At 39.9% G+C, this 24,352-nt stretch overlaps 1 protein-coding gene across 1 annotated transcript; it reads left to right on the top strand.

Annotated features, from left to right (window-relative positions):
- The first annotated feature begins 245 nt into the window (after window positions 1–245).
- On the top strand, window positions 246–22,994 carry LOC140998814 (V-set and transmembrane domain-containing protein 2-like protein). The gene is made up of 4 exons (XM_073469202.1): window positions 246–360; window positions 20,220–20,389; window positions 22,108–22,152; window positions 22,686–22,994. Exons 1-4 carry the CDS (start codon window positions 246–248, stop codon window positions 22,992–22,994), a joined length of 639 nt encoding a protein of 212 aa, XP_073325303.1.
- Window positions 22,995–24,352: the final 1,358 nt, after the last annotated feature.

The following is a 24,352-nucleotide window of genomic DNA, read 5'->3' on the forward strand; positions in this document are numbered from 1 at the left end:
CACTGTGAGATCCCTCCGCCTAATTGACTCTCAGTGAGCCGCTGCACCTGTCTCTGTCCCTCCGCCTCCGCCGGCCGCATCGTCTCCTCCCGCAGAGCCGAGCGGAGCAGCAGCGCGTCTCCCCTCCAGCTCCAGCTCCAGCTGTATGTCTGTGAGGGCTGCTCAGCGCCGGCGGGGACATTTTATCGATGCTCTCCACCTAATGTGACAATTTCACACAACTCCTTGAAACACCGGCTGAAGCAATGGGAGCCTTCGGAGTGATAATAGGGATTTTACAGTATGCGGGACTTTATATTCAACTTAACGCGGCTGTCAACGTCGGACACGGGGAGGTGGATAATCACATCTCTGGAAACGGTAAGTTGTTTTCCTCCTGTGTTTGTTGGGGGCAGCTGGAGCTCCTGTTATCACATTATTCACTCTTGAGGAGGAGTGACTGGGTGGGGTTCAGTGAACATTATTGTTCTTAATCTGCTGGTGATTTCCTTCCCTTTTTTATTTTATTTTTTGAAGTTTATTCTCTGTATGAGGATAATTGTGACTATTTTTGCTGTTCCATTGTTGTCTGCGATTAGTTTGAATGCATGAGAGGTGTGGGGTTGAATAAAACTTATGAATATTGCACTTTTATCACCTATATCAGTAGTTGATTAAAGTGCAAGTTGGTGAGTCATGTTCATCCAATTGAATATGACAGATAACTTTAAATATCTTATTAATATCTGGGCTGCACGAGATGTAGTCATGCCTCACAGTCAGATTGATGAAGATAATTAGTTTCAACACAACCTTTAGCTTTTAAAAACATCAGGTAGAGCAGAGAAAACCTGCGTCCAAGAGGCTGTTTCAGCCCTCTGACCAAAAATGTCTTCAGTATTGTTGTTTCATTATTTCTGCTTTAAAAAAATGAACTCTGGTAGATATATCTATGGTCAAAATGTCATTAAATGGTTCCCATGATAATGCTGATACAGTATATAGGCTTTAATAATGCTTTAATATAATAACTATGAATTCCCCAACTCATATTATAGTGTTCTTTATATGGATTATGACTGTTAGTGGGATCAGGATGTAGGTTTTAAAACAGCTGGTTTACCTGTATGAGGTGAGGATGTTGACTGACACTCACCCTGAAAAATGTCCAGAGAAAAGTGTTTGAATTTAGTATACATGTTTGAATATAGTATACATCAGATCACACCTGAAAGCTTCTCCTCTCGACCCAGCCTCACGGGGGATTTGAACCACCAACCTTTGTGGCACAGACATCTTGACCTGAAGCTCGCAGAATCTTGATGACCTAACGACAGGAAAGATAAATGCTTCTCATTCGAGATTCACGGTAATGACAGACAGTAGGGACCCGCAGGAAAAAGCAAATCGTGAATAATACGATTACGTGGTGTGTGCTATAAACTGTGAGGCAACAGGCATAAAAACACATTTTATATTTTTAAGACACCTTGTTAGGAATTATACAGAGCAGACCAGTGTGTGTGTAATTATACATGATTACATATAGCAAAAGTATGTCAATGAAATAGTCAACATGTACTATAAACACATACAAGACCAACAGTGCAGTATATCAGATGTACAAATGATAAATTTATGCTCAGAAACAAACAACCCAGATTTGGCAGAAATGTTTTGGCTTGTGAGATAAAACAAACAAATGTAAAAAAAAAAAAAAAAGACGAGGTTATGTACCTTTAGTGTTCCTGAGACATGTGACGGCTCCTGTAGGTACCTAAAGCCGAGAGGGGATCTGTGCTGCTTTTCGTGGAGGTGGCTGAAGGCTTAGGTGTGCTGTTACTGTACTGTAGCACCTTCATCATTTATTATATCCACAGCTGGGTGCCTCTAGTTGGAGCCAAAAATCAGAGGTTGAGTTTATAATTGGTCAGTATTTCTCAAGGGTTGGTACAAATAATACTTATGGTTTGACTTCTAGTGACTCAGATTTGCAGTGAAAGATCATATTTTGCTGATATTTCATGTCAGACTTGATTATTTTTACTGAGTGGGGTCATTTGCTGCTGATGACACTAAAATAAGGGAAGGGGGAATAGATAAATTAATGACCGGGGGTGGTGCTATCTATGAATGAGGATTCAGAGCCAATTACACAACAGTAAAGTCTGCCTCACACTGCTAATTAATGTTTAATTATGTGTGACTTTCCTGAAATTTCACTCAGATCTCATCACTTCATATCTCTTTTTCACTGTATTTAATTTTATCTTCGGAAGCCACAGTTATATTCTGTCGGTAATGGCATCTTAAAATACGTTTAGTTTTTTAAACGCAGGGCTCCAGACTAACTTTTCATACTGTTGCACTGGTGTAGCTAACTTTGTCATTAAGCTGCACCCAATAATACATGGAAAACAGGAATGAAGTTGAGAACACATGTTTTTTCTTCGTTTAAATCACAGCACACGCAACAAGAACATTCTGACTCCTAATTTCAGACACACCGGTGCAATCAATTCAAATGTTTTTATACCCTGGAGCGCTTTAACGTGTGAAGTTGAGACGGCTGCTTAAACAACTTCATCACTGTTCCTCAGGTCCTTTCATTTTCAGTCAGTGTTGTGTTTTCCAAATGTAAAATACTTTTGTAATTGAGTTCTGTTATTTTAATCGGTGTCAGCACTTTTGAACATAATTGGCATTTTTACCTACTAGCCATCTTACCTTTCTCCAGCAGCTGTTACTGTTACTTAATTAAATTGTGTGATAACCACTTCATCAGTGTCTCACCAGTTGTCCCTTGAGCCCGCTCTGCCTCGCAAGTTAGCTTTAGCTCGATCACTATAAATGAATCCAGCGAGCGATGGTTCCAAATGGATTGACTGTCTTGGACAGGTTAGAAAATCAATTAGTAGCGTTTTCACCCAAAGGGACTTAATTAAAATTGGATATAATCGTTGTGTTCTCTTCCCCACTCCATGACTCAGACTGGACATAAAGCAGAATTGCCTCAGGGTGTGGAGGCTTGACAAGAATGAAAACTCCTCTCTTCAGGTTTTTAAAACCCGATCCAGAAATCAAAATGAAAGCTTTCTATTTTTCCTTTTGAACAACAGCAGAGAAAAAAACGAGTTGTGGTTTCCTTTGTGGATGAATAATCCACAGAATTTTATTTATTTATTTTTTTTCTCATCTCAAGCCTCTTTGATAAATTGCCCAAGCCAAGGGGGAGCTGAGCCGTCATGTAGAGCAGAGAGGCTGGATGCACTTTTCTGGAGAGTGCTTGTTAGTTTCAGCCCTGACTCATTTGTTTCAGATAAGTGCATCTGGCTGGGGCCCGGTCGGCCCCTGCACCCCAGATTCCACTGCAGAGGAAGGGTAGAACGAAACATGAGACGCAAATTTGTATGTTCTGTGTACAAACCGAATGCACACATGGATCAGTACCTTCATCTCACTGGAGGCCACGTTTGTCAGAGTACGACTCTCATCTGCTGTATGCTCCTGGGGCTCGAGTAACGCCAGTGGAGACAGTTGTTCTTCACGATGACGTATAAAGTGATGATGTCGCCACACGTGGTTCATTTCCAGTGCATGTTTGGCCTCTTTGGCAGCGCTCATCCTGTTATCCATCGTGAGCGTACCACTTTCACAGTGTGTGGGCGTGTACGGATTCATTAGGCTTCCGAAGTGTCTGAGATCCTCTGCCAGTCCTCTGCTTGGTGTCCTCTTAATGAGGACGGCCAGCCCAGACAGTTTGCATTGGCTTTCAATTTAATGGAGCTCTGACTGTGCGAGGGGGGGACAACAGATTGTACAGTCATGCTGTCACAGTGGAGGCTGCTGGTGGAGGCTCAGTAGGAGAGAGCAGGAGAGCGGATGGACGGGTGAAACAAAGCTCACCTCGACAGGATAATGGAGAGTACATTTTAACATGTCGTAACTCGGAAGGTTCGGCTGCTTCCTCTAGTGATGCAGTTATCTCCGGTGTGAAGTAGTTAGGCTTGTCATGGTGGCTGATTATGATTGAATGTCAATTTTTAGTAAGGTTTGTCTGATTAAAAACACAAACAAAACACTTGTATAAAAGACTACTAATAAACTACTACTAATAATAATAGATTCTTAATGGCAATTAATCAACTAATGATTAATCATTAATATCCCTAGTCAGATGCTTATTGCTGTCTCAGCATAACAACAAGGGCTGCAACTAACTAATTCATTATTGATCTGCCAATTGTTTTCTCAAATAATCGATTGATTGTTTGGTCCATAAAATGTTTTAAAATTCACATCAGAACCCAAGGTGTCATTTTCAAATTGCTTGTTTTGCTCAACACAAAAACAAAACCCAAATATATTTCATTTTCTATCATAGAAGACGGAGAAAAACAGCAAATATTCACATTTTAGGAGATGGAACGAGTACATTTTTAGCTTTTTTGTTTACGAACATTTTAATAGACTTGTCATGGATTAGTTTTTGTTACAGCCTGTATAACAACACAATATGCTCTTTAAATTTGTTCTGAACCAACAACCAGAGATCGGGAGATATCATGTTTTTTCGCACTGGAGACCATCCAAGGAAGTGATCGACCAATGGTTTAATTTTTCTATCGAAATGTCCCAACAACAACTGGAACATTCTTACAAACCATTTTACTTCTGACTGCTTTCTTAATGAGGGCCAGCAGCGTGAAAAGCTTTGCTGGCCCACGTTAAGAACGTTTTTTAAACTCCAGCTGGAGGATGGATCCTAACCATCGATCCAAGTTCATCACACAGAAGTTAGATTCAGGTTTTATATCCGATAGACATTTGCTTCAGATCCAGTGGCAGCATCTAACCTAAAACCAACTTCATAGCAGTACAAACTTGGAACCTGTAAGTTTTGCCATTTTCCATATAATATAGCATGCTGAAGCGATGTTGGAGTATTCAGTATGAACTGACAGTCAACAGCAGGAACGGTGTGAATGTGAAACCTCGATTGAAGCTGATTAAATAACCACAGTATGTTTTCAGGTTGCTCTATGTGCTACTTAAGAGTGCAACGCAGCACAGACGGCTCTGGTGTAACCATTACATGAAAGCTCCATCTGCTCCGTGATCCTCGTCGGTATGTGTGTCTGTTGTTGCTGCACAGAAATGTACGTGATAGACAGGCTCTGAGGTACACTGACTGTTGTACTTCCATAAATATACGTTGGGTTTTCTATCTATAAATGTGTTGAGATGCCTATAACTACCCCCTGTCTAACTCTGAGAATGAATCATATCACATTTACTAATTGACCTACATTATTGGGCAGGCTACTGCCCTCAAAACAAGGCCTATACCTCATTTTTATTTCTATATGAAGCCAATAAACACAAATGATTCTATGTTTTTATAAGCTCATTTCAGTTCAAATATATTAAGATTACATTTCATGACCTTATAATCATCCTTATAATCATCCCTCAACTTGCAGTGCTATTTCCAACTTCCAGTTTAGTTCTTCGCGTCACTGCAGACAGCACAGACCATGTCTAGCACAGTGCTCTAAGCAGCTTGGTCACTCCATTGTCCCATCTCATATAAACCTACACACCATCACTTAAAGGTTCTCAAGGGCAACACACTCGAACACGACATAATGTTGTCCTTCATCCCCGGGGAGTCCAGATGGAGTACATTGTGCATTCTCGAAAGTGGCTGGGAGCACCGGTATGTGTCTCCAACAACACGTGCTGCTTCATGTCGCCACACAGTGGGAGGAAATGCAGAAATAGCCTCTGAGTCTCGAGTCCCAAGGGCTATGAAAAATTCACTCTGCAGACCCGGAGTATCGGCGGCAACAGGCAGACAGCTGCTTGCTTGATTACCGGCTCCATTCTTATTTCATTATTTTACCTTCCACCTTGAATAGAGGCTGAAGGTCTCACAGCAAGCGATTATTTCCCCAGGGATGCTCCTGTCTGTTCGCCCCGCTGCTGATTCTGAATCATATACAGCATTATTGACTTTCTGGCGAATTCCCAGACTGCTTATTTTAGTTTATCAGTGTTATTGTGTTTCCTCTCTGCATTTGATTATAAGTTGACACTTGTACAGTAGCTGTGCTGTGGAGAAATCGCTTGGCGCAGTACAGTAGGTCAGGGTGATAATACTCACATTTACTATTTGACTTATCTTTGACTGTACTGTTATAAAACTCCATAAACATCCTTTTGTAATATGTTAAAAAGAATACAATAACTAAACTGACTTAATCAACTGAAGGCTTTTCCCATATTCACTAACCAAACATAATTTTTTCCTCAAGTTGGTTATCTGCATGCGAGATTAAAGCCTTTTAAGAATCAAGATAAATACCTGCAGCAGGTCTCCTTATTGCAGGAGCTTCTTGTTGTTTCTTCCACTGTTCCCTTGGGGCTTCCCTGATTATTAAAGCCATTCATCAAGTGAGTGAAATACCTCCTCCCACAGGGATGCTGTTCACGGGCGATTTACATTCACCTTGGTGGAAGTTACGACGTTGAGCTAGATTTTTATGTTTTGGTATTTACTGTGTCTGATTTTTATTTTTATTTTTTTGCTAAATGAATTATTTCTTCTCTTCTGTGCCCTATGGATGGGACTCAAATGGAAGCATTGAGTTAATGACCCTGATTTTACTCGCTGTCCCCGTAAGGCGCCAACTTTTCAGGTGAAAAATGTTTGCACTTAACCAAGAGAAGGATTTTCTTTAGTTATTCCAGCTACCAGCGCTTTATTGTAAATGGCTCTCGTCGTCTTATTCTTACACTACTTTTACCTGACTGTGAGGTATGTGCCTACGTTCTCAAATTCCCTGATTTCATGCTTGGTAATACAAGCCTGTGTTAAATACAGTCTTCCATTATTTGTATTTTATCCAATCTAATCATCCAAGTTAATGCAACTGATAGCCAATAAAAAACAACAGTATTCTGTGTTCTTGTATTTTAAAAAGTTCCAAACATGTAGTTAATGTGCACCTGAAGGTCAAAAAGGCAACGATGTATTGACTAAAGATGAATGATTTAATATTCCAAAGCTCTCACTGTCACTATTATTCTCAAAAACAAAGAACTGTTCTGATACTTAAATGTTTATTTATTGTTTCTAGTAAAACACATTGAAAAATGTCAAACAAGCATTTTGCTCTTTTAAAATAAATGCTTTGACATAATTTGTCAATTTTATTAAATACGCAAAATAAAAACAGAGGCTTTTATTGAACAGAAAGCCTATGGCTGCTTATTCTGCAGATAAAACAATACCTGGGCTCTAGATGTGCCATTAGCCGGCAAAATCCTTGGTTGTCACGTGCAATAAATTATAAATATAAGATTTGTTGTACAAAAACTCGCAGACTTGTTTCCTCCTCTCAAAACCCTTGTGAAGCGTCCTGCAAATTGCAATCGTGTTGTCTTCCTCTGAAACTTAAAAAAATGTCTTTATGGGCGACAACATCTTTGAACCGGTAGCGTGCTGTGCATGTTGTTATTCTCCTCCTCCCCCTTCTCTTCTTTGTCTTCTCTGTGTTAGTGGTGGATAGCAAACCAACTTTTAAGTGGCATAGCACTACTGTATTGGGGGAAATATCGGCTATAATTTAATTATTGGCATAATAAATAATTATTAAAATGTTTCGTTATTGGGCCATAATTTATCAGCACGATAATTATCATGCATCCCTAATATTAATGTTTGTTGTCAGGCAGAGACCTCGAGTGACCACAGAAATTATTAAGGCAGCAGTGGAGGAAGTCAGGCGAAGCAGTGTCCCGTCGTCCCAGGGACGATCGAACATGTGTTTGGGATCAACAGAGATTTTCCATGGGATACCTCTGGGACAAAAGTTTTTTATATATATATATACACCATAATATATGTATGAAGTCTATGTATAACTGTCACTTGACAAATGACAGAAACGCTAACTTAAGTGGAGCACGTCTTCTCATGCTGAGAAGGACATTTTGAATTCGAACAGTCGAGTATCAGTTTTATTCTCGGTTCAATCTGTTGTCCAACATTCAAATAAAAAGTGACAGCTGTAGTATATAAAGCCTGATATACTGTATTCCTTTATGCCATATAGCTTAATTATTGCTCAAAACTACTGTAAACACTTCAATGAGCCACACTGTTGCAATGGGAGATTTCATTACCATGAACACAAGCAATGAAGTTTATTTTACTTAATCCCAGATGCACTTTTCTGGTGCTGTATGTAATAACTAGCACACTAAATGTGTATAAATCAGCAGCTGAAAGTCGTCAACAAATGCATTATTAGCTTCTGTTTAATGACATTTTCTAAAAGCTGCAGCCTGATTGAAACAATTGGGACTAAGTAGAGTGTCGAGAGACAGACTAACACATTGGTTCTGGTCTTTTTTCATGTGATATGTTGACAGTAAGAAAAATACAGACTAGTAGAAGCCTTATCCTTTTAATGGTTTGACAGAGAGAAACAGAGGCTTGCAAGGATGGAGACAAGCTCTCCCTGCCAGCTCCCTCGCTCACACACAAGCACACACACATGGACAAGCAAAGATACGGATGTCACACTTGCTTCTGGTTCATGCTAATAAGCCCTCTGTAATTTAGTCGTCCTCAAACAGCTCATCCTCCCTCCATAGCAGGGAGGGAGGGAGGAAGAGAGGATCGATGGATTGACCTCATGCTGGCACTCACGCTGGATTTATTTCTCTCATTTTGCCCGGGACCTGAAGAAAATATTTAAGAGTGGTCTCTTTGGGTTCGAGCAGTGTACATTTGTTTATATATTTATGTCCTCCACCGTATTGCTTTCTTTCATTATTTTCTCTGCGCTTCATTTTTAATGAGTCTTTGGTGGATAGTAGGCAGCCGCCTCCGTGTTCTCATGGCCTCATTTCTATCATCGCTCTCTGAGCAATATAGTTAAAAATGCCACAGAGGACCATTTTAAAAATGCATGTACTGTACTTGCATCCTCAAACAAGGGTCCCCTGTCTCTACTAGAAGACAGTTCTGACAGTACTGCCTTTGTGAAAATCTATACTTAGAAAAGGCAGAGTCAAGCAAACTCTTTCTGCGCCGGCTATATAGCATTATAAATGAGACGACCCAGTGTGCTTGAGATTTCCCTGGAAGTCAATATTCATCTGAAGTACAGTATTTATTATCCCCCTTTTCTCTGCCAGTTCATGGCCGTGAAAATTTACCAGTGGAGACGGCTTATGTGTTGATTTAGCATTCTACCGAGGTTACGGGATTGATTTCTGGCGACTGGCTGCTGTGATTAAAGTCAAGAAACAGTCGGATGTCTGCTGAGCAGGCATGCCAGGGCCTGACGTTGGCACACCACTCAGGGGGAGACAGTCTGTTTGTCAACAAATCGTGTTTCACAGGCAGGTTGAGGAGGGCGCCTGCATAGCAAACCGGTAGGCAATCTGACAGCTGTCGGATCGATAAAGCTGAGAGGAGGAGGAGGAGCAGGAGGAAGGACAAGGGGGGCAGGAAAGTGTGACATTTGTTTGGGCACAGCATGATTTGTTGGTACTAATGATGTGGGATGTATACGCAGAGCTCAAAATGTGTCAGAACGTTTTTGCATTAGTGACATCAATCTTTTACCTGATGCATGATATCATTAAGCATCCTACGATCAGCGGGTTAGGGCTCGGCAACAATTCAGTTTTATTCACTTTCAGTGGAATCATGACACTAAGATCACTTCACACAGTTGATTCCTTAATTCCAAGAAAAGTTCAATGATAAATGAATTAATCTTTAAAGTTTTTGTGTTACACTTTTTCCTGATCTGAAAAATACTGTACGCAACATTTTAGTAAACCGCACATCACATACAGATCATAAATTAGAAATGATTAAATTAATGTTTTTGCAGGTGAAATTTGAAACCAGTTCATTTTCATATTTTCATGCATCCTGTTCACGGTTCACAATTTGTTCGTAGCCTATTGTTAAATGTTGCTCACAGGTGCATCTCGTAAACTACAGGAAGCAGTTCAATTTCACACCACTGTGCGTGAAACTGGATGAATATGGAACAGAAGACGTCAGTGAAGATGAAAAAAAAGTACAATATTTATTTAGTATTTAGTATTGCCTCTACGAGCCTTTTGTTTAAGTTGTTTAATGCTGCTGGACTGTGGATTTCTTTGTGAAGGACTCGGGTCAGATTTTCTGCGACAGTCCAAAGGAGGCAACTTTATGCAGGTTCTTGAGTGCTCCGCCAACACAGAGCAACAGTAGCTAACATTAGCTTAGAAATGGAGTCCGCCAACATTAATTTAAGACCGGCTTCCAGCACAACACAGAAGTTCAACAGAGCCCCTATAAACGTTAAAGTTACGTTAAGTTGCATAATCTGGTTAAGGTACACACTTTACTTACTTTTAAATTTAAGCCGGTGTTATACTGCATGAGTTTTGAAGGATATTTGGAGTTGGCTGTTGAGGACTTACGATACAAAATACGTTATTAATCTCTATATAAGACTACAACAAGTAGGATAATGATATAAAAGGGTTAGACATACACATCTCAGGGCAGTACAAGATAGGGAGAGAGCACAGCACCATAAATGATACATTTTTGACTTTTGACTTTAATATGTGCTTTGTAGTTTCAGTCAGAAATAAACTTTCACACATGCAAAGTAACCTTCACATTTTCCAGATATCACCAGAGCTGTGTGTGTGACCTGGATTTTGCCCCGCCAGCTACCCCAGTACAAAGTCCATTTTCGCCCATGTGCGAATAGAGCAGGTCATTTTACAGCGAGCCTGCGGATGACGTGACAAGGAATGTAGTTGCTTTGTACTCTCTGCATGCATATATATATATATATATATATATATATATATATATATATATATATATATATATATATATCGCTCTCCACTCCTTCAGTGGTGTGCAGATATGTCCAAATATGAATGAAGTATTGATATCAAGGCCAATGAGTCAGATGAGTCCTCCTCCTCCTCCACATCTGGAGTATTTCCAGTGGGTGAGAACACACCTGATACAGACAATCTCCTGTTGTGTGCTATATGTGTGAAAGGGCAACTTTCAACAATGTCCAGACCTGATTCTACGATATGGAGCCGTTTTTGGCATAATTAATGTTCAACATTTTGGTTACAATTGCTCCTAACCTGAGTTTTACAGCATGTCCCACCCTCCCAAAGCTAATGTTTCCTGGTGTTAAAAGATGCTGATCACTGCATTTCTTTATAAAAGAGTTCCTCTTGCAGCTCAGAAAATGGCCCCCGGCAAGAGAGAGGGAAGAGATAAAAGTAGAGTAAGTGCAAGTTGGTGTGAAATCTGATTTTCTGGACTATATTTTTAATTCTGTTTTCACTTTAACTAGTATTTTTACAGTAAAATGAAGAAGGTTAAATTATTGGATTCTTATTTTACATGGATCACACACACACACACACACACACACACACACACGTGCAACAATAACATTAAAAGCATATCTCTTGGATTCAGTGTCAACCCCGCAAAATGGAAGGTTTTACTGAATAATATACAAAAGTATTTGCATAATCAATTACAACCAACTCAATTGCCATGTGTTAAAACATTTCTTTATGTTGCAACTTTATGTTTCTTTAGGTTCAATTTTCAGTTTTCATCTTGTGACAATGCTGTGCTTATCCTGTTAGGGTCAGGAAAAGATCGTGTTTCTGCTCAAAACACCTACTTCGCTGCCACAAACATGACTTGAAATTGTCCGCAGTCTTGAACAGCGGTCACTGGCTTGGCAGTTGTCCGCTAACCTCCACCACCATCCCCTCATATGAAAGTTAAGTCATTGTTATTTAATGTGAATGTGATGTGACACGTATTGTAGAAATAACACGAAGCCCATGACACATACAAATTTAAACAATTTTAACAACAACAAATAAAAGTGATGATGTACATTTCCGACAGAAACTATGACTGAACGTGTCAGTGCGTCCGTAAGTTCCACAAATAAGCCTTAATGGATCCCTTCGATGGACAAGTGAAGAAACTATACATTAGTGAGGGCAGAAACTGAAGGAGGAATATAGTGTGTCTCCCACTTAAACACAGACACTGACAGGCCATATGGTCATCGAAGACTGTATTAAACCATCACGTGTCACGTCAAAAGCCCAGCTAATGTACATCAGTGTTCAGTGTAACTGCACTTTATATAAAGGTGTTTGACCACATGGTGATTATGATGTGACATATTTTTTTATACGCCTCAATTCCTGTCTTTATTGCTTTATTTATTGAACTTCGCGTCCAACACCTGACCTAATGAGGTTTTGTGAATCTATCTTCGCTACTGTCTTTGCTCAATGAATATTTATTAAATCTGTGAAATATCAAAACCCCAAAATATTCAATCAGCAATGATATCAAATAGGACTGAATACCTCGCTGTACTTTCCTCAGACTTGCAGTCATTATTTACTTGTATACTTTGCATTCAGAGGAACTTTCTTTAGACTCAAGGTGAAGACTTCAGACTTTGGTGTTCAAACTCCTAACAACTCCTGGCTCCTAACACTGGTAATGAGGCTGTTTGCCCTTCACTGGAAACAAAAAATCAGTGAGCTAAGTTAATTATATTACAGATTCAAAGAGCATAACAATTACATTTAATCTTTGTGAGGAAAGAAAGAAAGTAGAAAGCAGAGTTTGCAGTTTTCTAACGCCTCCAGCACATGAAGTGGGGCCTCACTCATAAATATACTGTGTTTTCATGTGTCAGCTTTCACTTCTCTGTCCCGCTCCATCTGGTTAGGGAATTCTTCTTTATCCTCTGATGTTTTTGTAATTGCCCTGATTTGCTGCGCTTTGGTTGCAATGCTGCATTAAAAGGAGCTGAATGTTGCAAATAATTTTTGAAGAGGCTCTCCACCCACGCCCTGAACTTTCTTGTATAAGGACATCCTGTGCGTTATTGCCTGCATAAAACATGCAGCAGTCACACTCAGCAGCACAATTTGTGTCAGGAAAATGTTACACCTTTTAATATGCATCTCAAATCCACACAGCTACATTTACACACACACACACTGTATGCTGACAGCAAGCCACGGGGCAGCACACACAGTGAGACACACACACAGAGCAAGTCTCCCAGGATGCTGAACACCTGCCAGAGCCGGTGGGCAAGGCTCCAGGAGATGTAGTGAGCTACTCTGAGAGTAAGAACCATCTCTTTATGCCAGAGACCAGAGAGCCAACAGACGCAGAGAGGAGGAGAAAGTATGGAGGGGAACTGTATTAGAGGAGGGAGGGAAGGTGAGAGCACAGAAGGTAGGAGGAAACTCTAATAGTGAGACAGTAAGAATGAAAGGGCAGTAGAAGAGGGAGAGGAGAGAAAACAAGAGGGGGAGATTTGTGGGAGGTGTTATTGGGCTTGAGAGCGAGACAGCTAAGGAAGGATTTAAAGAGAAAGAGAGCAGTGGAAAATTGAGAAAAATCTTGCGTTTGCAGAATCAGGGTCTTATTGGCAGGCTGTGGAAATGGGAAAGTGTAGGAATTACCTCGCAGCTATAAGCCTGCCCTGCTATAGCTCGGGACTCCTGAGTGTATTTGAGGACTACCCGTGCAGCTCTCTCTCCTTTACTCCACTTTGACTTCACACACTGTGGTTTCAAATAGCTGTGGACACTCAGCTAGTTTCATCAATCCTTCATCAGTTCTACTTTGTACTGTATTTTGGTTGTGAGTTGTAGAAAATGAGTGTTTCTTGTATCTGAAAAAGTATCAAGGGTGGATTGTAGGTGTGAAATAATTGACTTGGTCTTGATTAGTCTATGAAATAAAGACAAATGGTGACGTACAAGCAGCACTCGAAGTGTATGGATTTTATCGGCTATATCAGTCAAGGACCATAGTTCATTCCACTCCTTAGTTAGCCTACGTATGCTACACCTGTACAGCACACATGCAGTTTATAGTCATAATAGTGGTACATTTTCCATTCCAAATTCTTGCAAATTTTTTCAAAGCATGGGTCCTTGATTTTTGGCAGCGACCATCAAATTTATCAGGATGAACTCATTTATCACCTCAGCTAGCTAGATAAGTATGCTAAATTTAGCTTCATTAGGCAAGGACCATCTTCCACACTGCCACGAAAGCAGAAATAATATGAAAATTGTTTTTATTTGCATTGTGTGAAGCACTTTGTGTTACTTTGATGTATGAAAAGTGATATACAAATAAAGTTTGACTGATTGATTGATTAGAAACATACGTTTTAATCTATTCATTACACCTTACTATACTGTTATTCTTGGTTTCCATCAATAAATGAGTATCGTTCTCAAAGCTTGGGTCCAGTTATGGTTGCTATCTATGATTGGACAATCACTGTTTAAGGGGGAAGTTTACTGAACAGTCGATTGATAATGGAACGATCCAGTGATTTTCCATTGGTCAGCTATCAACTTTAATGTCAACATTACTCTCAATTAAGATTTGTTTCCCATATTGTCCTTTTTGGAGCTCGCTCCTCGTGCCTTTTTGTGTCTTTTCCCGTGTGTCGCACAAACATCTTTTTGTGTGTGGGAACACAGCCTGTTCAAAGTGACAGATGTTGCTGTCTGCGCTCTGCCTCTAGCTGTTGGTACTGTATCATCAAGATGAAAAAAGTGCCAGCCCCTGCATCGAATACTAAGAAAACTCAGATGATTGAAATGCCACCCTCTGTTGTTTTGCTCGTATATTTTATGCGAAGTTTCTGCTGGTACAAGCCTCAGCTCCGGCACCATATGCTCAAAACACATTACTGCAATACATTGTGATAAGTTTTGTCATACCCTCTGTGCTCTTCATCAGGCACCCGAGAGAAGGAGTGCCAGTCGTGAATAATGAGATGTATAAAAGGAGGGAAAAAATGCATGAAATAAGAATATGTCTGAAATAGAGGTGAAATATTCTTTGACTCATCCAGCCTCTTTAGAAGCACTCGTACAAAGTGCTTTTCTCAAAAGGCAGCACTGTTATAAAAGGAAGAATCCTTGGTGTGAAACCGGAGGAAGAGTCTTTTCTCAGAAATATTTCTCAAGGCTGAAAGGCTTAAAGTCTTCATTTTACCTCAGCCCTGCTTCCTTCTGGATATTTCTTTCAATTTGTATCCTTTGTCCTTTGGAGTAAAAGAAATTTGTGACGATAAATGATTGCCAAGTCACCAGGTATTGATTCAGCCTTACTGTGTACTATAATTGCTCCTGTGGGCTCCTCTGGAAAGGTTACAGCTGTGGTTACATTACAGTTTAATTTCTGAATCCTTTAACTTTATAATGATAATTAGAATTTTTCCTCCGATGCTCTGTCTGAATCTCTTGGACACATGTATCATCAGAAGAAAGCAAATCATTACGGCAGTTGCGATTACTGTCTACAACGGCATCGACAGAACAGTTAGCGCCGCAGGAAATTGTCCCAGAAAGTGCCTCCCACTGTGCAGCGAAATCACAGGAAATCTTTGCATAAGCATCTCATGTTTTCGTCTCCTTTTGCTCGACACAGACATCAAAATTATTATTCAGAAAACAAATGATTTGCCTGCTTCGATATCTTGTTAACTCTTTTTCTGTTTTCACATTGGTCTTAGTCTGTAGTGATAGTTTGACAGTTTAAAATGAGTTTTTGTTGTTGCATCTGTAAAATGACAAGCTGCTATTAGTTTCACCCAGTGGCATTTTATTTCACACGTCAGGTTCACAAGAAATCCTAGATGTTCTTGTAAAACGTTCGAACTTAAACTATATCTTTCCAAGGGAAGGTTGATATTTGTTAGTTTTTTTGCACTGCAGTGCTTCTAAATGTCACGCATGCCTGATCATGCAATCGTAGGACCACAGTTGAACTACATGCATTGTTTTGTTTGGTTTAACGTAGTACATAAAATAAGCACAGCAGAAGCATCATCTTTAAAGGTGCAATATGCAAGAATTGTTGTGTGGAATTCACATTCAGAACAAATCAGGGGCTGCATATCAACAGAATAACAACTAACTGCAGCTACATTTAGTTACATTTAGCTCGTTAGTTTAGTCAGCCCTGCAATGGTTTTAAACTGGGACTGGTCAGGGCTAGCTGGCTAGCATGCTAACTTCAGTAGGTATCTCTGTAATACAATACATAGACATCATAACATCAGAACTTGTAATGTCTTATTTATCAGCCAACATTCACATCATATTAATAGTTCATAATAGTTTTTCTTTGATCCCAGTATACTGCGTCATGTTTTTTACCACAGCTTCAGGCCATGTGTTTTTATCTGTGATAGCTTCAGGCCACGTGTTATGTAGCACACCTCTCATGACCCACTTGTAGCTGACAGGTCTGAGAATTGAGTCCTCTCCCTGCTACATGAGAGCTGCCTCCTGACACCAGCTTCAGAAACCAGGACAAAACTTTGTTTTCCGCCTTGGTATCTGTCAGCATCGTGATAAAAAGTCTGTGTGTGATGGAGGTGGGACAGGACTGGAGAGGCAGACTGAGACGTATCCTCATCTCACCTGTTATTTTTTTAATCTCAGGAGAATTTGCATGAAAAAGACACAAAAGTAAAAGACAGAGTTATTCTCAAGTGGATACGTGTGCTGTTTTTATTTCACCATCAAGCGCTGTCTGTTCAGACATAATGGACTTTCATATTGCCATGAAAAAAACACATGCTCAACAATGTAACACCTCACATAATGAGGGAGATGTTCCAAGGACTTTAATCTAACATATGGAGAGATTTTGTTTTGGGACTGAAAGTTAGCCGGCTTGTTTATCTTTCAGCAAAGGAATTTAACTAGCACACAGGGATTTGATTGCTGTTGTGGCGTTCAGTGGAAGATTCAGTAGCTTGTCAGGGATCTAAGGACAATGTGTTGAATATTTCCAGGTATTTAAAGAAACAGTTGTTTTACTGCAGTAAGAAGGTATTGGTGCTACGCAGGCTGGACTACAGTGTCATTTCCATATGTCATTCTGTTCCTAACAATCCCTCATAAAGGTCCTATTGCCTTCTTTTCACTGTGTGTCTGTGTGTGGATTTGACCACTCTGCCTCCCTGCCTCTCTCTCAGCATTTCCTCCCACTTTTCCATCTATCTTTCTCATCTCTTTCTTCTCGACACGCTCACCTCAATTCACCTCCGCCCTTGTCCTTCTTTCCTCTCTTTTCCTCTCTTTCCTCTTCCTCTACCCTTCTCGGCCTCTGTCCGTCTCCGTCCCCACAGTACGTCTCCTCCTGACAAATGAGGCCACTGCCTGGCTGCGTGCAGCGGTGCATCAAGGGCACGACTCCTGAGGGCCCAGTCAGTCAAGCGACACCAAAGGCCCTCCACCATTTCTCTATTCTCTGCCTTTTTCACTTACATCTTCCAGTTCATCGCTGGATCAGCTTCATACTATCTGACTACAGTGAATGTCAATTACAGATCAGGTGACTGACTTCTCTCTTTGCTCACCTGGTCCAAATACACTTGGCTTGTGTGTCTTTGCAGGGTCGTGTCTAGTTAGAACTGTATCTGTACCTTTGGTTTTTTGTTTTATTTATCAACAATGAATCAAATGATTATCTAATAGATGATGGACTCACTGATAATTATCAACCAACTCTGCAGTCTTTCATGGTGCATTTTAGCTTTTGGTTTAATAACCTGTGACTTCACTGTTTTGGTTCAGTCTCACTGCGCTCATTAAACCTGTTTCCAGCAGCAACAGGTGGCTGATTTTAGCAAACAACCTCTGATTATTCCACTGTGCACTCACTGCCTGTCCAGTGCCAGATAGCTGAGAGAAAAAGTGATCGACTAGCTGGTGAACATCGTGGAGCATTTAGAGCCATGTGTTCACTTTTTGGAGTGAAAAGGAGCATTAACATATATTTGTCAGGTGGCCACAAACACACATGAATGATAATGTTGCACAGATGATAATGATCATGTGCACACACCTGTTGGATGTATAAAAAAGCAACTATTTGCTGATACTTTCATCAAACCAATGCAATAAGGTGATAACATTTCAATGTCATGTTACCACAAGTGGAAAAACAAACTCAGTTAGTGCAAAGTATTAAAGAAAGCAGAGAAAATGCTGTCAAATTCGCAAATTTGTGGAGCACAAAGCTACTAGAGCTATAAAACAGACCAAACAAACAAACAAACAAACAAATAAATAAATAAACAAAAAGAATAAAATAGCTAGACCTACTCTTGTTTTGTCTTGTTTATATAGGGAAATACCAACAACAGCACACCAGAACAAAAATCCTTTATTCAGCACTCTCATCCCAGCAATATATTTTAAATACGCTCATGTAATATCAATGCAATCAGTGAGACTGAGACAGGATGTAAGACGAATGATGAGCTGAGGAGGAAGTGTCGACTGGGTGGGTGTGAGAACAAGACTCGGTAGCTCCATTTACATTTAATCAATGCACATCTCCTCAGATGGCTTTTGTGCCTCATACTTTCACTGTGCTGTATATTAACTATATTATAATTAGAATGGTAAATACTTTATGAAACAACCTCAGCGTGGTGTTTGTATTGATTCTGTGTGGAGAAGTTAATTATGCAAAAGTGTCAAGTTTAATTTCATGACATTTCTAACTGTTTATTGGATTAAGGCTGTAATTGTATATTTTTTATATGATATGAAGTCGTCACTGGTCTGAGCTGTTGTTGTAGTCATCGAGTTACATTTCTCACAACTTAAACTCAGAACTCGTGGGGAATAAAAGGCTCATTTAACCCGTTCAAATTACTGGAAATTTATGTAAAAGTTATCCTAAAATGCGTATCCCAGTCCAGCCTGAAGTAAAGTCAAAGCTGTTGTAGAAACATTTGGAGTACAGTCATGGTTTTGGACTCTTTTGAAAGGTCATATGCTAAAAAATTGACCCAAGCTGTCAGAAACTCTCTAAGTGCTTCTGGCATTAATCTATGCTGCAGTTTGAATGCACTGAATTTGTTATTTTTCCTGCCTATGACCTGTAACTGCCACTATTAGCTGGAAAACACAATGGGCCCACATCATATAGTCTTACACATCATATAGTCTTACATGGTCCGAGCTCAAATTAGATAACAATATAAGTGACAACTAACATGTTTCCCTCAGAAAATATTCAGGCATCTGGCTAAAAATGCTATTTTGTGACCTCAGAATACCCCCTGCTTGAGAGTAACCAGGGAAAAAACTCATTATAGTTCTTTATTTGCTTATTTACACTAACTTTGTGCATAAAATAGTAAAAAAAAAACAAGTGCTTAGGTGGGAAAACAGCCTATTGGCGAACCAGCCAAATGGTTCCGAAGAGGTAAAAAAAACAAAAAACCTCCAAGTTGTCCCTTTATTTATTTATAGTATCATCCATTAACAACCTGATTTGTGCTTTTCTTTTTTCTCATTTTTATTGTTTTATTTGACCACACCAGAGGGTGCATTAGGGAACATTATCTTTTCAGCAGCTGTGGGTAAACTATGATTTTTACAGTGTATTGTAAGAAAGCTAAATGTGTGTTTAGAGATAAAAGGTGCTTTTGGGTCAGTTGATGTCTCCATTTTGCTTTCCACAGACTAGAAGGATCACAAACTGTCCCCCCACACACCGACTGCACTGTCAGATAATATGTGATGGAAAATGTGCTGTTCTGTTGAATTATTGACCGCTACTGGCAGCCAATCCAGAAAAAAAAAAGTTCCCTGTGTGGGCTGTTGGTCTCATACGTGCGTGGGATTGAAGAGCAATGACACTTTCTAATTAGTATGTCGGTTCAATCTTCAGCCCAGGCTGCTGTAGCATCGACACATGGGTTATATAGAGCGATGTTTCCGGCACTCTCTCAGTGCGGTTTATATATTCTAATAACGCTTGCTACTACAGATGTAGAGAAATTTTGAAGAGATGACCACCAAGTAACCTTAGCAAGTGTTTCATCTACTACCAGCACTGGTTTGTTGAGTCGACATCTTCTCTCTGTTTTCTCATTGCTATATATACTTGTTACAAACACCTTGTACCCATGTGTCACACTGTTTCTCCCTCGCTGAAAGGTGATGCAGCAATCAGGGAAATGTTGTCACTGAGAAAATAGAAATCTTGATGTTTGTGTTTCTGTGACGTCTCCTTCATTTCCCCCTAACTTTTATGTTATTTCTCTTTGTTTTTCTCCCTCTTGCAGCTCTCTTTACAGAGGTGCCACACGACATCACGACACAGAGTGGCGAGGATGTAGAGATGGCTTGCTCTTTCCGTGGAGCGGGCTCTCCCTCCTACTCCCTGGAGATCCAGTGGTGGTACATCAAGAACCACAGAGACTGGCAAGAGAAGCCTGCCCGGATCACTAATAATGTAAGCCGCAAGTGATAACAGGCTTCTTGTTGTGAGTCCCAGCAGGGGTAGTTATTCCTACCCCAGGGGGTACACTGCTGCTGCTGCCAGGGGGCACATGGAAGTGAACTCCATGTTAACTCCTAAAAATGGTCATGAGATTTGACTTAAACTTCCAATAGACAAATAATAATAAATAATAAGGCCAAATAAGTTTGTTAACAGGTGACCTTTTGTAAATTTACAGTAACCGGTAGCAACTCGAGTCAGTTGTTGAAATAGTTAAAAGTAATGTGGAAGCCTAATCTGTTGAAATAGTTAGCTAGAAATAATGAATAAAGACTTGAAATAGGCCTGGTTAGCTAAAACTAATGATTAAACTGTTGCTTAGCTTAAATAATGTATAAAGACTTAAAACAGATATAGTTAGCTAACAGTAGCCTAATGAGTAGCTAGCTAAAATAGGCCTAATAGGCTAAATAAGCTGTTGAAATATTTAGCTGAAAGTAAAGATTAAACTGTTGAATAGTGACCTAAAAGTAATGGGTGACCTGTTGAAATATTTAGCTAAATTAGTGAATAAAGACTTGAAATAGGCTTAGTTAGTATATTAGATGGCGTCGATTAAGGGTAAAGCTACTTGAGCTCATGTATTAAGGCTGTGAGGACACGTCAGACAAAAAAGAGCTTGGAACTGCTGTGGGAGATGGCAGTGGTTGGTTTCTGAGAGCATTCGTCGCTTATAGTCAGCTAGTTTTTATTTCTGTCTTTCCAAACAGTTGGCTCATCCATCTGGGATTACAAGACAGCGCTGTATATCACATCACAGATAACACACTCACACACCAACAACACAAACAAACAGAAAAAAAAGTTGTTCTGCGTGAAAGAGACAAAAAGAAATGCTGAACCCAAAAAGTAACTTAAATGATTCATGAATAGCCAACTCGTTCTTTCTCCTTGTTTAGAAAAATCTACTTCTGTTTTTATTTAAAGGAAACAGAAATCAGAAAGGAACTAATGTCAGGTATCATTTATATGCTAATGAATAATTTTCACCCACATTATTTCTTCAAAGTTAAACCTGTCTTTTTAGCTGCTGTGTAGTTTCACAAATCAGTTTTCCCTTTTTCAGCTGTTTTTGGACAGAGCTGCTCGGACTGAACTAAAGCTCGCCGTATGTCAGGCATAAGGGGAGTGCAATATTAGCCGTGGCAGAAACCCTCTGGTGCGAAAACGAAGGGATAATTGCTGATTAGCATTTGCCTGCACTGAGGGAACAGGTTGACTCTCTCCCATCATGGGGGAACTCAGACTCCCCTGTTGTGCCTCTAGACACTATAATTGGCACTGAGAAAGAAATAGATTTTCAAAATCTCTGTCTGCTGCATGCATAATTCATACCTATGCCCAAAAGAATACCTCTGTGGCTCTGCATACACATTCACACATGCTCCCTTGCTCAGAGGCTGTAGAGCGTGGGCTCATACGCACGTCTTTGAACATGCGCACACACAAACATACATAAAGCTTAACCGGGAAAATACAAAGTACAACAGATAAGCAATCCAGGGAGGCTTAGTTTTCAAGAAACACTGCAGAAAACATCAAACATGTTTGTCCACTGTAATGTTTTGCTGTTATGAGTCAATGAGATATTTATAGCATGAGATGTTTTTAGAAAAGTGCAGCCTCAGTCAGCACTGTGTCGCTGATCCATCATCCGTATTTCTTTGCAGGTTGTACCTCTGGAGGAAACGTCCAAAGATGCCACCAAAATTAGTGTGAGTTTGATCTTGTGTTAACTTGCAACCAACACAAAGCAAAGACAATATTAAAGAAAACTACATGTTTTCTTTTAAAGATATATTTCTATTCATGTAGCGGTGCTTCAATTAAAGGCGCACTATGTGGTGTTTGGGAGGAAAAATGTAATCACAAGAGAAATATCTTCATTGATTGATTTTTTTATGCCTAAAAAAACTAAATAAACAAACTCTCTTAACTTTCATGACTGAATTAACTGAATAAACAAACTGACCTTGAAGGACAATTTCATACTGTTTGACTTTGTCTATATTTGGCAGACCCTGCCACCTTTCTAGTTTCAAACAGTGTTCTGTGACCTTACACAGCTTGTTTATTCACTTATGGAAAAGATAAATATTTTTGAGTTGGTATTATTACCCCATTAATATTGTAAATATTACATTTCTCAGTTTGAATTTCCTCTCCAAAACTACATAGTGCCCCTTTAAGTAAAAGGGGTAGTTTAGATTTGTCATGTCTACATTGTACATTGTTTTATCCCCATTAGGTGGTAAAAGTGGCCGGCAGCAACATCTCCCACAAGCTCCGTCTCTCCAGCGTCAAGCCGTCAGACGAGGGCACGTACGAGTGTCGTGTCATTGACTTCAGCGGATCCGTGGCGCAGCACCACCGTGTTCGTGCCTACCTCCAGGTGGAGCCTGAGAGGAGTCAGGGGTCAGATGACGTCAAGCTGCAGGAGCCGGGGCGGCAGGCACATGGGAACCACCCGCACCCCCATCGCCAAGCAGAGGGCAGGGAACTGAAGAGGAGATCAGCTGGCAGCAGCACTGACTGTGATGAGAGCTGTGTGCTTTAGAGTGGGCAGTCTGCCTGTCGGTCTGCATGTTCATGACTTATCTTGAAAGAGGGACGGTCATCAACACACACGTCACCACAGAGTTGAGGCGTCAGACGTAACTGGACCGTTTGTGTTTCACAGTTTGTTTGTATGTCTTTATTATTGCTGTTTGGATGCTGATGCTGTTAAAAGGGCACGATTTTACTGACAGAACATACGATGCGTTCTTTAAGTTGCTCTATTATTTGTCTCTGTGCTTTTCTTTTTGCATTTGTGTTAACGTTTATTTATTTATTTTTTTATTTTATCCAAGCAGGATCTACCGGTGGCCGAGCACCCAGAACTTTTAGTTACAGTGCACAGAGTCAATCATTAATAACAACTCACTGACACAGACACAGAACACATCATTTCCTTTGTAATGTGCCAGTCTTTTACCAAACATATGCCCAAAGCTATAGTATTATAATGTAAATGCTTTCTATGAAATAAAGATTAAATTAAGCATTTTTTCATTCATCTTTTCATTTATGTAATCTTTGTTTAAACTCTATCTGTACTTAGCTTTCTATACCACGACTGAAGTGTTTGTTAAAATTAAATAATGTATGCCTTCATCACATCAAGATAATATATAAATTCTTGTGTATATTCACACTTACTGTCGACTTTTACTGCTATCATTTCAATAAAGTTTTCTCCATGCTATTAACCAAATGAGTCAAGAAACCCAACTACAATATGTTAACATCTCCAAACCTTCTCTTCAATGGAGTTTATCATCTGAGTCACGTTCTCCTCTTGCCTGTGTTTGTTCTAAGTGCTGCTGTTTGCTATCTGTTCTGTTAAATACATTCAGTTGAAATTACTTTGGTCTTTTATTTCTCTTGTCATTCTGCTTTTCAGCTCTGTACTTCATTGAATCAACGTTGCAGTGAATTTACAGACATTTAAAGGTTACTATGAGCATACTGACAAAACACAAGAAGGAAGTGAATGTTGCTGACGTTACCGGAGCTTTCCTGTGCTGAGTGAAAGAATCGACACCACTACGGTGCATGAGTTCAGCTCGAGGCCAACAGGATACTTAATAACCTTTGTCACATTTACGTCACAAGAGCGTCAAGAGAAACTTACTTCTGATGAAACCAGAAGACTCTTAGTTTGGTCTTTTTTCATTATATCCATAGTTAAGCATAGATAAGCCATGTTCTCTGCAGAACAAATCTTTGGTTTGGTTTGTAGATCCTTGTGTGTCTTTTATTTGAACTGTGCTGCACAGTAACTGGCAGCACAGACAATGCCTCAGACAGAAGACTTTTTAAAACTTGCAATCAATGTTTGTGGCCAGCAGAGAGCAGCACTTCCTCTAACTG

This window comes from Pagrus major, chromosome 6 (assembly GCF_040436345.1).
Source record: "Pagrus major chromosome 6, Pma_NU_1.0".
NCBI lineage: Eukaryota > Metazoa > Chordata > Actinopteri > Spariformes > Sparidae > Pagrus > Pagrus major.